Source organism: Alosa sapidissima, chromosome 19 (assembly GCF_018492685.1).
Source record: "Alosa sapidissima isolate fAloSap1 chromosome 19, fAloSap1.pri, whole genome shotgun sequence".
Taxonomy (NCBI): domain Eukaryota; kingdom Metazoa; phylum Chordata; class Actinopteri; order Clupeiformes; family Clupeidae; genus Alosa; species Alosa sapidissima.
Window position 1 is genome coordinate 28972110 of NC_055975.1, and position 15592 is coordinate 28987701.

At 44.4% G+C, this 15592-nt stretch overlaps 2 protein-coding genes across 4 annotated transcripts in view; both read right to left on the reverse strand.

The window, feature by feature from the left end:
* The window catches only part of clmna (calmin a), a 31753-nt gene extending 30530 nt beyond the window's left edge, over positions 1-1223 (reverse strand). For both annotated transcript variants that reach the window (XM_042071812.1, XM_042071811.1), the window contains exon 1: positions 615-1223. In XM_042071812.1, coding sequence (XP_041927746.1) covers positions 615-699 — 85 coding nt within the window. In that variant the 5' untranslated portion in view covers positions 700-1223. The remainder of the gene's footprint in view (positions 1-614) is intronic.
* Positions 1-15592, reverse strand: part of syne3 (spectrin repeat containing, nuclear envelope family member 3) — a 42691-nt gene that overhangs the window by 269 nt on the left and 26830 nt on the right. For both annotated transcript variants that reach the window (XM_042071814.1, XM_042071813.1), the window contains exon 17: positions 13102-13110. The gene's annotated coding sequence lies outside the window, so the exon portion shown is untranslated. The remainder of the gene's footprint in view (positions 1-13101; positions 13111-15592) is intronic.

Genomic DNA, 15592 nt, shown 5'->3' on the forward strand with positions numbered 1-15592 from the left:
ACTCTCATTAAAAACAATTCTTTCCACATACCTGAACTGTTATGTAGGCTATGCAACAGTGAAACAGTTAATTTTCGCATAGGATACATCAAACCTTGTTGCTCTCGACTTAGAAAAAGTTCGACTTCATTCCCTTGCAAAAAGTAGCCCACAACTGGCTGCTGCTCCTGATTACTACAATTTCGCCATTCAGAATGGTGGCGTAGCCTATGCATCACACACTGACCGAAAGCCTGCCAGATTTGATTTGGCACGTTCGACAGCGTTATGACCTACAATGCATAGGTGATTCCATGGCGTTAATGTCTGTCATGCTACCCTGTTGGGTGAGGCTGGGCGTTATAGGTACACAAACAAGGAGATCCGACTCGTATCCTGGGAGAAAGGAAGGAGGATAGTAGCGGGGGCACAGCGTTTCCGCAGAACCGGCACAGCAACATTTACTTGATACATTAATAGCGAGGCTACATTTGTAACCAAAATCGGAAGTTCTAACAGAATTTACGGTTATATCAATCAAGACGCTGGTGAATTTGCACAGATAGATACGGTGGATTGGGGTAAGGTAACTAGAGTTGCGTTGATTTTACATGGTCAGTCTTCCGTCCACCTACCTTGAAGATTCTGCACACGAATGTCGCTGATCTGCCCGATAAATTCCTCTCTCTCGAACCAATCCTCCCATTCGTGTCCAGCCATTTGGACCCTTGAGAAAATAACTTCAGCACCCTGTGCCAAAATATAGTATAGCAAGCTGCGAGTAGAGGCGTAGAGGCTCTACTGAATGCAGCCCGTGGCGGGAGCCATGGATGGGGTTGAAAGGAATTAATCTAGACGGACGCTATCCAAAGTGCTGCTTTCCGTTTCAGCATTGTTATCGTGAAGTTAGTTTCCCCGTGACGTAGGTGGCACCAGGACGGCGCAGTGGACGGGTTAGCTGGCATGGAGAGATAGTAAGAGGGAAATGTAAATTAATAGCACCTGGTTAATATTGCGAGGATACTTTGTGCACGCCCACCACCCTCTACAGTAGGAACTGGGCAGTTCCTCCCAGATGAGGAGAGACGCCGATGCAAACGCTCCACATCACTGCTAGCAACGAGTTCCTGCGTGCTGGCCGCCGCGGCGCAGCACACGACCACGTCTATGCCACGTTTGTCTGAAAACTGAACGAATTCGTTTGTGCATTTGTTGCTTGGTCAATCTCTGACAATAGGCTACTGCATACAGAGGATAAGTGAGTCTAGTTGTGGCAGAGGATAGGTGAATCTAGTTGTGGGACCCTTAAATTTATGAGGGGGGGTGCAGGCACACTCCAACAATCGTTTGCTGCTGGTAGAGGTTTTGCTCGCATTGCTGTAGACTAAGCTATATATTATTGATGCTTACGCTCATTTGGTTCTCGCCTACTAGGCATGTATCTCTTAAATCACAGGAGAAATAGGCTAAAGCCGAGTACACCACAATGACAAATTAAACTTTTAAAACGCACGCTCTTTATGGAACATCTTAACAGCTCTGCCGAGTGGAACTTAGATTTCATAATGAGTTTGGCTAGCTATACAACATTTGTAGCCTATGTTTACAACAATGCTACAACTAGGCCTGCCTCTCCTTGCTGTATTAATGATGATGGCCTACCATCGTTGCTACAGGTGAATATGAAAACATGCTAATTCCATTGGTTCACGTAATTTTAATTAGGCCTAATCAATTGAAGACGTCAAAGGATTTTGTGATTGGGGTCACTCAACCAATCACTCAGGGCCTGTCCACACGGAGACGCTTTTTAGGTTAAACGCAGAGGTTTTGCTTCGTCTTGGCCGAGCGTCCAAACGAATCCTGTAAACGCACTGCCCGAAACCGCACTTTTCTGAAACCTGGTCCCAGAGTGGAGAAATCTGAAACCGTAGCCCGTTTGAGTTCGTTTAGACAGCGAAACCGCACATCCTGCTTGCCTATCGATGATGTCATCGCCACGCCTCAGCTGCCCTGGACTTGCACTTATAGTATTGCCTAACAATACTAGTTTTCATACATGACATTACCTACGATTACACTCCGTTAAGATAAATATCACAACTGATGCTGCGCAGCGTCAGCGTCAGTCTTTCTCCCTCTCTCCAGTGGGCCTAATTGTTATCCTGTTCCATTGATGCACTTTGCACTCAGATCAGATCATAAATCAGTGTATGTGTGCTGTCCCCTTAGATGTTATAGACCTAATGATAACTACTATCAGGGGCTATCATTTTACAGGGCTGGGACTGGGTCTAGGATATGGCCCTTCTCATATTGAATGTGCTGCAGGTGGTATCTTTTTTACTTAAACCAATTTCTATTTACATTTGGAAAATACACAAATAAAATGGATGCAGTAGAAAAAGAGTGTTTTCCTGTAATCTTTCCTAACACTAAAGTTCCAACACATGAACCAATCAGAGAATGTCCTTAGAGACAGGTTCCAGTCTATCAATTCTTTTTTGTGTGTACAGCACTCAATGCATTCTTCCTGGGGCTAGGTTTTGCCAAAACTAGCAACTAATATTGCTTAAACTGACTTTAAAATGACTGTCATTAGATGAATTGGTTGTTAAGCAGGGATGAAGATTAACATTGTAGGACCATCAGAACAGACTTCGGTTCTGTATCAGTCTCCGTGTGAGATTCCTGGGCGCAGAAAATTAAGGAGAAATGCTGCAGAATGTCTATGGTGGTGAATAGGATTACTCCTGCGATTTCTCCACAGCAATGCCTTATAAACTCCCTCTCTCTCCCTCTCTCTCTCTCTCTCTCCCTTGCGCTCTGCAGTAGTAATGTGTGAAATAGAAGAGAGGAGATGAGGCACTGTATCCTCCTGCCTACGTTGTGGGCAGCTGTTGTGTAACTAAGACAGTCGAGCTGAAAGCCTGCTCCTCCCACGGGCAAGATGAGGGGGCTCACATCTTCTCTCATGTCCTCACCAACATCATGTTCCTATCACATCAACAGCAGCTATGTTTGGGAAAGTGGCTCACATCTTCTCTCATGTCCTCACCAACATCATGTTCCCATCACATCAACAGCAGCTATGTTTGGGAAAGTGGCCGGCTCAAGCAGAAATCAATCTGAAAACCTGAACTGGAAAAAGACACGCGTGCTGTGTGTTGCAGGCAGGGGCGAAACTTTGAGTTGAGCACTGGGGGGTTGAGCCCCCAACTGCATCCTCCTACTTCATCATGCAACAGTTTCATTCACCATGGTGTGATTTACAACCCCCCACCCCACCCTATATTTTACGCCTATAGTTACAGGTAGTCCAGCCGATCATACTATAGCACCATGAACCAGCTCGTTGCATCTGACAGGTGCCATCTGGACCTGTAGCTTATCGTATAGCATTGCATTTCATTCACCATGTTGTTGTCATAGCAATACTGTGCTGTTGTCTTTTTCCCACATCTTAAAATGGCTTTACTATTTGTGGAACAGGAGCATTATAAAACTGTGTCACAAAGACTCCGGCAGTGAAAAAGCTTTCATTGTGCCTACGTATGTGGACGTAGCCTGAATATTGTAGGGGAATGCACAGCATGTCATCAATCACTATGTTACACATGGAGACACTAAAGCAATTCTACAGCCATGGGGAGATGAGCAGGGGCGGCTGATGTTTGAGTAGCCCATCTTGTTCTACATGAGCTGGTCTGCTTTGATCAGGGAGGGGGAGGTGAGCCATATCCATGTGTGTGTGTTGTGTGTTTACCGTGCTGTGTGTGTGTGTGTGTGTGTGTATGTGTGTGTGTGTGTGTTGGATGCATGTGCACGGGGGGTGATTTTAATGCCTCCATATCACAGCAGGGTTCATGCTGGGACTAGACGAGGTTAATGGATGACTGCCTGGTCAGTTCAATGTTTATGTGGGTTGAGGCTGGTACCATGTGACCGTGTGTGCATGGATACCTCGGTGCAGTGGGTGAATGGGTCATGGACCATGGCCAGAGTCCAACTGCTTCCCTGATGATTTTAACGACCCGCGGCACTGTCAGGCAACATTGACATGTTGGCAATTCTGTCAAGATGAAATATTTTAAAATGTCACCCACCTTTATTTATTTATTTATTTATTTATTTATTTTTAAAGAAGGCATTATAATAAGGAGTGTGGTTATTGTGGTTTGAACTGAAAATAACCTCAACAAAAAATACTTGAATCTCTTCCAAATTCACAGACTTTAGGATGTAAGTATAATGATATCTCACAAGATTCCGTGACTTGATAGTGTGGTTCTACAAAGATGAATTCTGTTTTTTTTCCAGAGGATGGTAGCTTAGCTCTAGAGAACCCCATCATAATGCCTAAAGTCCATATGTTCTTGAACACATACTGTAAAAACACACAAGAAAATAAAAATAAAAAACATTTGGACATGAATGCTACCAACAGCCGGTGCCTATCTCATACACACATTAAGCGGATTCAGTCATACTGCCCACACACTGAAAACACACACACACACATACTCAAAAAAGTGTGCACACACACACACACACACACACATAAACAACCCCCTCCCCCATCACACTTCACTCCATCTGTCAAGGCATGATTGCCTGATATTAAAACTAAAGGTCAGAAAGCCACCTTTTAACCAACGTCTACCATGTTGCAACATGTCACAGCTCCCGAGGCCAGTACGAGCTACCAGTCCACCGAGAGAGAGTTACTGTAAGTCTCTGATTCATCTGCCCTTGTCTGTAACATCTGTCAACTAACGGAAGCCGCCACCATGATGTCATCTGGTCTCCACTGATGTGATTGTTTCTGGTGGCGGGTGTCATTTTTCGATTCGCTAATTTGATCAGCCTGCACTTACGTCATAGCTTCATGTGTTTGAGTAAATTTGCTTGACCAAACAGCCTTTAATACCTCACAGCAGTGTTGTGCATTCAGATAAATGAAGGCAATGTTATTGGCATTGAGTTTTTTGCCTGGAAAAGCTGCTTACAGTTTATGAGAATTCATTTGGGATGAAACTATGTTCTAATTATACTTTACATTACTTACGGGTGAGCTACAATGTTATTACTGGGCCATGAAATTTCCACCCTTGAACTTCTTTCAAATACTTTTTTAGTATCAGAAACATATCTGGGTCTGTGATGTTATGGCCCTTCAGCCGCAGTTCTTATAGAGGAGAAGTAAGTGGTTATGAATATAAGACCTCAAATGGCGGTCTGTGGCAGCCTTTTCAAAAGAGGAAAGAATTCTAAGAATTGTAATGTAATTGAAAATGTAAGAATTCTATGGAGAATCCAACAAGTAGAGCATTTTGTATTATTGCACAGCTTCTTTTTTAAAAAAAGGTTAACGGTTGGATCTGTGGCTGAGAATGTTTTTTCATGAGCGTGATATATAACTTTCACCTTTTCTTATCTTCCACCTTTGTCTGTAATCTCTGACATTTCACGAAGGTCACCCTGTATTTAAAAAGCCCTTGAATGTATCGGTTATGGTGAGAGTGACCCTCATGGCCAGGGCTGTTTCCTGTCAAAGCTGAAAGCTCGAGGGCCTTTGGCCACACTTTCAATCCCAAGTCAAGGTAACTACGTGCACTCCACAAACACCTTCACAGACTTTCACATTGATCACAACCACACTCACTGTTCTACAAGAGGCATATGATATTGCAGGGGACACCCTGTTGATTGTCTCTAAATGCTTTCAAATGATCCATCATATTTTGATTCTTGAGACTGATGGTCACCATTATGAGATCATTTCCAATGCTGATGAATGGAAGCTGTGTTGAAAATTACACCTTTATGGATTGCGTAAAGGGAATGTGCTTTAAAATCCGCTAAAGGCAGAAAGAGGTGTCAACTTTGGATTTACAAGGCCATTCTGGTGGGAAAGCCAAGAGGCCTGCTGCCATGACAACTCACTGTAAGTTTAAATATTTACCACTGTGGGAGAAAGACTGTCTGCCAGTGCCACAAAATGGCTGCCATCATTGTACTGCAGCACAGGCTGTGGATTGTGAGACTCCTTCATGTTAAAATGGACTTCCCTCATATTAAAATAATATGAGTGTCATGTCATATGAAGTACTTGAAGAGTTTGGTTCCAAAACACCATATCGACCATTTAATTTTTTTACATTTTGTTGTCCAAGTTATTGCAGTAGAAGTGCATTTGGGTATTGCTATTTGATTTATCTTTACTCAGTCAAAACAACACAACTGCAATTTGATTGATATTAACTGAAATACACAATTAAATAGCATGACTTTCTTAATGTTTTTAACACACATTTACACACTACTTATTCATTATCACAGTGTTATTACCATGATGACATCACACAGTATATATTGAATGGATTTACATACGCTAGCGAAAAACACATTTAGCAGATTCAGGATTGCTTTATTCGCCAAATGTACAGAGTACACAGGAATTTGACTCAAAGTCTCAACTATACTGCCCCGTGGAACATCTGTTGACCCATTAGCCTATGCCACCTAAATGTCTCTTAAGGCCATGTGTCAACTTAAGCCAAACAAAGTCATTTTTATTTATGTAGCATGTTCAAAAGGAACAGAAGTGCTGGCAAAGCAGTGAACAAACAAGCCTTTAATCCCTGAACAACCTCAGTGGATGAGATGCAGTCTGACACCGTCAGGTTATGTGTGAGACAGAATAATGAGATGAACTCAAAAAAAGACAGACCACTGAACCAGATGGTGTGTGAAGTGACTTATGTATCAGTTTTTTTTCCTTTGCTTTCTTCATTATACCATCTAGTCATGCATTCATTCATTTATTCATTCATTCATTCTATTGTAAGTACATACTTTATATTTACTTATCATTTAACGATCCTGTCAGGGAAATTCACCTTACATATTATTCATGGAAAAACATGCCCAGGTTGAGTATAACTTGATATCCACCTCCTAAATGGAAAAAGATTTCAGTAGTAATGTCATCAGAGTCTGTTTATGCATCCCAGTGAGGAGGGCATTCAGTGGATGAATGTACCCTACCCTCCATGTACCCTACAGGCACATGAGAGTGGGTTGAATCTGATTACTATAACAGAATCAACAGGGCCGCGTCCGACAGATACCTGCGGAAATGCAGGAGGATGTGTGTATTCCCCCCACACGGCGGAGGACAGAATTTAGATAATAAATGAGACAATTTAAAGCCTCATCTCCTTCACCTGAACTCTGAGCATGGTATTTATTTCCCCAGCAGGCTGTTCAGAGGAACTTTTTATGTTCCATTAAGGATTTTCACCAGTGCGTCTTGGAAATTAAAAATGCATTTAGATAAGCAGGCTTGGGGAGAAACAAAATTATTATTTTTTTTTTGGAGTTTGATACAAAGTTACCAAGCAGAGTAACTAACGAACAAGCCTCCAACCACCTGAGAGAAAAAATAGATGACATGTCTGTGTGTGTATTATGATATTAGCAGATATTGCTCAGGTAAGTGTAATACTGATCCTTGCACATTGAATTCAGTGCTTTAGGTGCCAAGACTAAGGGGCTTTTTGACTCCAGAGACTTTCAAGTGGCTCAAAATGTCATGAGATGACAAAGAAGAATTGTGCTGTGCTTATGAAGTCTCATAAATGATGGACTACACGCATGACATAATAACCACTTTCCTCTTCTCCACTCAAAAGAACTGATTCTGGTGATGGTGGCCGATCTATTATTCAACACGTGTTACGTGCACCTGAATGGCAAATCTCATTCAGAATGAAGGGTGCTTCAGCCCACGCTGCTCACAGAATGTCCTGTACGTGACCCTCTGACACTTCACCATACAGCCGAACATATCAAGTTACTATAATCAGGACCTTCCAAGGACAGTGATAAGAAAAACAGAGAGAGAGAAAGAGAGAAAGAGGAAGAGAGTAAACCACAGACTGGGAGCAAATGAAAAAGAGAGAAAGTGTGTGTGTGTGAGTGTGTGTGAGTGTGTGTGAGTGTATGTGAGTGTGTGTGAGTGTGTGTGAGTGTGTGTGAGTGTGTGTGAGTGTGTGTGAGTGTGTGTGAGTGTATGTGAGTGTGTGTGAGTGTGTATCTGTGTGAGTGTGAGAGAGAGGGGGCGAGAGAGAGGAGAAACATGTCCACTTGATGACAGCAGAACTGAACAGCACGGACGGCGCAGTGTGAAGTCGTGGACGAGATCTGTGGCCCGGTTTGCCTGCTGCCCGTGTTTGGGTGTGTGAGTATGTGTGTGTGTGTGTTTGCCTGCTGCCCGCGTGTGGGTGTGTGAGTGTGTGTGTATGTTTGCCTGCTGCCCGCGTGTGGGTGTGTGAGTGGGAGCTGGCCGACACTTTGCATCCAGCCAGAATATCATCTGAATAAATTACAGCATGCCTGCACTCTCTGAGCAAGAGCACGGCAATGCAAGAGAACAAGTACACACACACACACACACGCCACCGTCCTGCCAAAGCTAAACAGGACAGAGTTCAGCAGCCACCATACACATACACACACACACACACACGCCACTGTAGAAGAGCCATCGTCCCACCAAAGCTAAACAGGACAGAGTTCAGCAGCCACCATACAGACACACACACACACACACACACACGCCACTGTAGAAGAGCCATCGTCCCGCCAAAGCTAAACAGGACAGAGTTCAGCAGCCACCATACACATACACACACACACACACACGCCACTGTAGAAGAGCCACCGTCCCGCCAAAGCTAAACAGGACAGAGTTCAGCAGCCACCATACAGACACACACCTGCAAGACAAATAGTGGTTGCTCCAGTATTGCACTCTCAGCTGTTTACAAACCCAATGTTTGACACCAGGGTTTGACTGCAGGCCAGGAGTAGGCTGGCAATGTGTAAGAGAGGAAGCCCTTTAACTCAGGTCTGCTCCTGTGTATCTGGCTGTTGGGGGAGTTTGATTCTGGATATAGGATCAGATGCTCAGATACTCTGACTGTGCCCTTTAACTCAGGTCTGCTCCTGTTTATCTGGCTGTTGGGGGAGTTTGATTCTGGATATAGGATCAGATGCTCAGATACTCTGACTGTGCCATATGTCCACCACAGATTAGGCTGGTGTCCTTTGCTGGCGTCCTTTGCAAGACGTTGAGATTATCTAGGAGGAGATCCACGCCTTCCGATACACTCATCCGCTATCCAAAACCAGAGCAGCACTGAGGCCACATCTAATCCCAAAGCTTTAAATTTGAGGGTTTTATCGCAAACACAATTTTACACCAAATAGTAGACAAAAAGGTAACACAAAAGGAGAGACACAATCAATGCTTTTTACAAGCACACTGTACTGTATGTGGGGCAATATGCCATGAAATAGCCCATGCTAGATGAATTTCCCTGACAAAGCAATGATGCAAGCGCCACAGCTTTAAATGTGGTGAAGCTTGTCTGACCTGCATAATGCTGACTCCAAAGAAGATGTCATCATGTCAACATGCAGATAAGGATCAAATTATAGCGTGTGACATGTGGACAAACATACTCTACTACTTCCTGCCAGTGGGTTCTAAATAGTCCACAACATCATTAGTGGAGTAATATACACAAATGTATCAATGCTGCTTAGAGAGAAGAAGCCCCAGGGGAAATCAAACAGGACATTTTACTCATGAATAAAATACCACTATTTATGTGCCCCACACACACAGACACACACAGACACACACAAAAAACCCACAAGCACTGCATGCATTGCATTGCATATTTATTCTCTTTGGGACTACAATACAAAAAGATTGGCTACACACCAATTTTGTATCTGCAATGAATGTGCATTTCATACATTAACTCAGTAACAATATAAAAATGTCTGTACCGTTTTATAAAAGCTTGCAAGCCTTTAGGTTAACAACAACCATCAAAACAGTTTAAATGCCTTAGGAATCAATTATTTTTTAATTGCATAATTAAGTAGCACAATCAATACATCCTGACCGTTTCCCTATAATGTGGGAAAACATCGGCCACACATCCCATGGCAAATGAGTTCCTGCTCCCCAAAGCAGTAGCTGATGAGAATCCTTAATAACATTCCTGTATCTTGGCTCTTCATGGAGCCTCAGATTTGCTTTGGATACCACTTTAAGACAGCCCACGACATGCTACAGGGTATTTGTTGGAGCGACTATAGCTGCCTGACAAGCAATGCATAATTTACTCTGTGTAAAGGGCTTGCATTGGTCAGTAAAGGCAAGGATTCAGTTTCACACAGGATTGCAGCAGCAAGAGATGTGTGCTTTAACAAAGTGCCAACGTTAGCATACGGTGCAATGTGCTCTGTATTGTCTAAACTAAAGCCTTAATTGTGTCATTTTTACTACTATCAGTGAAGCACAAACGATGGAAACATTAAATAAATAACCCAAGATGCAAGGAACAGCACTTAAATCATAAATAAATAAAAAAAGAGTCACCTCTTATATACTGCTGCTATTCCATTCGAGAAGCAGCTGTCGGTATGAAGTGTCAATAATACCAATTATCTTAATATTGCTTCATGTAGACATGCATTAGGCTTACAGCATTATCTCTGCTTCATAGATTTGCAAACACACACACACAGCCACATGCAGAAGATTGGTCACTCAACGCATCAAATGGTTGACGGACAGAATTCTTGCACATGTGGTTCTGCAGACCAACTAAATGGAGGCCTTTGTCGGACATGCACGCATCACTCTCGGGTAATAAAAGCAGTTAAAGTCTTAGCTTTAACCATGTTAAAACTATTTGTAGTGAGCTCATAACTCCAATGGCGAACCTAAGAACATGCCCTGCTACGGCACTGTGGATGTTGTCCCGGTTTCCGTAGAAACGAGCCGAGTCCACAACAGTCCCCTCCTCAGCGCGGCAGGAGGGAGCAGGGGGGGGGGGGGGGGGTCAAGGAGGTCAGAGAGTCGTTTGGGAGTCTGTTCAAAAAAGGACATTCTTCTTGAACTGGGGGCTATTTTCACTCCGTAATCTAGGCCTTCCAAAACACTCTTTTTGAAAGAAAACTCGAGAAAGGAACAAATGTTGACATTCAGCACGCAGTTGGTGCCAAGAAAATGTCAAAGGACACGAGGGATTATTGCGTAATTACTATTTTCAGAAAATGTCAAGAGAATTTTGTCGCTTTGTCAGACCTTTGTGTGTGTGTGTGTGTGTGTGTGTGTGTGTGTGTGTGTGTGTGTGTGTGTGTGTGTGTGTGCACGCGTGTGTGGTGAAACAGGCTTTGCGGACTCAGGGGAGAAGAAAGACCTGCCTGCACAGACACAACGCCACAGGTGTGAGGTAAAATATGACTAATGACAGTTTAAACTGAAGACTGTGATGTCAGTGAGAGAGCCCTCAAGCTATACAGGATCATTCTGACTGTTTCTGAAGTCAACGTGGAATTAAAGACATGAAGTAAAAGATGCACAGAGGAAATTCAAACACTATTTCTCCATCATGCGACGCAGAATCATATAAAATCAACAAATTAAGAAAGTAAACAGCACTGTCTATGCATTTTAGAAGGCATTTACTAGGGTTAAGGAAAGGCTTGCATGTTAAACTAATGGGGTATTACAGTACAAAGTAACATCCGCTTTTTAAGTCAGGTGGTTACATTGTCAGGGGCTCTAGCTCGTCTGCTTTTTAAACAAAACAAACCACCTTGACGATGCCAGTTCATAAGCATTCAAACATTCAACACCTGTATTTGAATACTCGTGTCAGACATGATAATATAAGCAATTCAAAAGCAACCAAGATGGCGGATCTGACCCAGGTCAGATGTAGTTCTGCAAAGTCCGCCTCAGACCTGAAATCATTCCCGACAGGATTCATTCCTGAATCAGACGCTGTCAAGGAATGCGTGTATTCGGCTGAATAATGCATCTGCTTATTCCTCCACAGAATCACTAGTGAGGTCTCTCTCTCTCTCTCTCTCTCTCGCTCTATTCTTCTGGAGGATCAAAGGACCGAGTTGGCTTGGAAGAGTGGGTGCAGAGTGCAGAACAGCTTGAGTCAAACGGAACGGACTGGGCGAGCCAAACTCGCCCACACACAGTCACACACACACACACACAGTCACACACACACACAGGCCCAGCACCCAGCAGAGAGGAGAGAAGTGGATTCGCCAGGGACCTAGATCTGCATTTCTATAGACTTTCGACTGATTTATTATTTTTGGTCATAAATTAAGTGTTTGTTTAGAAGTCTCCCGATTACTGAGGCATAGCCCATTGGAAACGAGGAAAACATTCCACTCCGCGGAGGAGTCATTGAGACTCAAACATGGTAGACCGGCTGACTACAGGGATCTTTGGGAGGAGTCATTGAGACTCAAACATGGTAGACCGGCTGACTACAGGGATCTTTGCCTAGCAGAGCGCTTCAGTGTTGCCTGTGTTTGTTCCCCATGCGTACAGGGCTGAGCGATCTCGTAGCGGGCGGTCGAGGTGGGTGGCATTTCGGTGGCGTTGCGATGCATGTCGGGAGTCGCCCTGTGTCGCCCCACAGGGCTGGCCGGGGTCGTGGCCGCCGGTCTAGGTGGGCGGGGGTCCGTCGTAGCGCAGCATGATGTTGAAGGAGCGGGCGAAGTTGTTGGACAGCGAGCAGCTGGTGCCCTCGTCCATCATGGGCAGCAGGAAGGCCAGAAGCAGCAGGGCCAGCAGGAGCAGCTGCAGGGGCAGAGCCACGCGACACACACGGGACAGGAAACCGCAGCAGCTCTCCTGGGGAGGCAGATCAAACACACACACACACACACACACACACAGGCGCACACACACACAGGCACACACACAGGTACACATTTAGCCACCTTACATTATAAGCAATTAACAAGTAACAGTCTTGAAAAAAAAATGTCTCAACATAATAATATGATGAGTCACTGTCTGTAGTCTCATCCATCATCTGCAGTCTTGCATTCAGTAATCTATAAAACAAGACATTCTCCTACAATAAAAAACAAGTACTTAGATACACACCCCACCCCAGACACACGGACATTATTTTTTCAAACACAAACACATAAGTAATCACCTGCACAGTGCACATCCTGTTTGGCAAGAGAACACACACACACACACACACTCACACACCAACACTCATCAGTGTGAACCATCTCATCCCTCCTCTCAGCAGGCTTGTGCCAATAGCCTGTGTGATTCACGAACAACACTGACCGCTCTTCTCTGCTGATATTTTAGCACTGGCCTGCCATTTCAACAGGCTCCGCGAGAGAAACCCAACCAAACAACAACTCCTTTTCTTAATTCTGCGTGCGGCACAAACAATCTTTCTCCGGGAGCATACAGGCAGCATTTAGAGATGCCTAAATGAGTCGTGGCTGTTATTGGCAAACTGGATTATACATAGCACATTTCACTGATTCAATCACACAAATGCTCACACTAGCTTTCTAAGTGCGTCACATTACATGATTCAGAGAAGGCTTCAACATGATACACAGACGAGATGAATCTACACTCTGCAGAAAGCTAACGCAATTCAGTGACACTGAATCACAGAAGTGAAAAACAAAAGTTTTATTTTATCCGTCTCTGAGTGGCAGGGGTGAAAGTATGTGTGTGTGTACATGTTTGTACGTGTGTGTGCATGTGCGTGTATGTGTGTGTGTACGCACGTGTGTGCATCCACATTCAATGGTTGTGTGTTTGTGTGTGAGGGCGGCAGGGTTGCCAGCTCAGCTCAGTTGCTCTTCTCTCTGCGTTCACCTTCCGCCTCCACACCCGAGGAGAGGAACCGAGAGGAACAGAGAGGAGCGTCGCGATGCCAGCACATGTGGGAGGATGAGGAGGAGGAGGAAGAGGAGGACAATGCAGATCAAACCTCCTCCTCCTCCTCCTCTCTTCTCTTTCTCTCTCAGGCAGATCAAACTCTCTCTCTCTCTCTCTCTCTCGCAGATCACACCAACTGAAAACAGTAGTCATAGGACTCGGTATCTCGGAGCGAGGGCGTGATTATAGATCATAAATCCACAAACCCGACGGTGAATGCACAGTGGAGAAGCTGCAAGGAGCCCTCTTCTACTCTCATGCAGCTTGTAAAACTGGCTGCGTGCACTCACAGGGATTTCTGTGTTGTTGCTGTTGTTTTTGTTGTGTTATTCCAGATTGGAATGGCAGCTTGGAGTTACAACTCTGAGCTCAAAGTAAACACCTAAAATGAATTCAATTGAATTCGATTCCACCCGCTGTTTGGAACGTTTGAGCCTGAGCAAGAGTGAGTTACTCAGTAAGCTCCCTTTTGTTTACACAGCAGCAAAGAGTAGCAGGCAGGCAGACGGTAATGAGAACTGGGTTCTGGGTTCAAAACAATGCAGACTGTGGCTGGCTCCGAAACGCACCTGGCTCAGATCTGACCTGCATTTAGCCCAAGTGTGAGCACGAGCAGAGCCAATTAAAGAAGAAAAAATCACCTGCAGGGAGAGCACTTCAGGCATGTGGAGTCCAGGTGTGTGTGTGTGTGTGTGTGTGTGTGTGTAACTGTTTTATTGCACTCTTAATGAGGACACTCCCCACCCAGGAAATGACACCAATAAACAGCTGCTTCAGACAAAGCACCATGGCACATCATAAAGCCTGCTGAACTCCATTCAGCCCTCAACATCAACATCAACAGCCCCCTACACCATCATTAGTGGACTGAAGCAGCTTACATTAACAAAACATTAACTAGACATTATTCAGAGCTCTTCCTATTACTTAAGGTTTGTTAATGATACATTCAATGGTGCGTTTTGGTTACATAATATCTTGAATCAGATTCTAGATGTAAAATAGCTAATCATTGGTTTACAAAAACCTCTAAACTGGTAGAATGTGTAAATGTGTATGAGAGTAATAAAGAGTTAATAGTTAGACGATGTTGGCAGAGGTGAGGATCATCTGCACAGACACAGAGAGACACAGATTTGTGCTTCCCTAACAGTGACACACTCTTCAGGTGTGTGTGTACAGTGACACACACACACACACACACACACACACACACACACACACACACACACGTCGGACCCTGAGCTGGGGACTTAAGTGGGGGGGCCATAGACCACGTCATCTCTGCACCTGCTGGTTCACACACACACACACACACACACACACACACACACACACCCCGAGGGATGGCATGCTGTCCGTGTGATTTTGAACAGGTGGTGAAGAGGAAGAGATAGAGATAGAGAGAGGGAAGAAAAGAAAAGAAAAAAAAAAGAAGAGAAAATGAAACGAGAAATGAGAGAAAGAGAGAGACAGACATAGAGAGATGGAAGGTGGAAAATGGGAGAGAGGGAGGGAGAGAGAGAGAGAGAGAGAGAGAGGAGAGAGAGAGAGAGAGAGAGAGAGAGAGAGATAGAGAGAGAGAAAGAAAGAGACAGTGACAGTAATGGTGAGGAATTGGGAGGGAGGGTTGGCATTTACTAATCTCCTCCACTTTGCCTCTGGGACCAAAACGAAACCCTGCACTTCTCTCAGGGCGAGAGAGAGAGAGAGAGAAGAGGAGAGAGAGGAGAGAGAGAGAGGAGAGAGAGAGAGAGAGGGAGGGGGAGGGGAGGGAGGGAGGGAGAG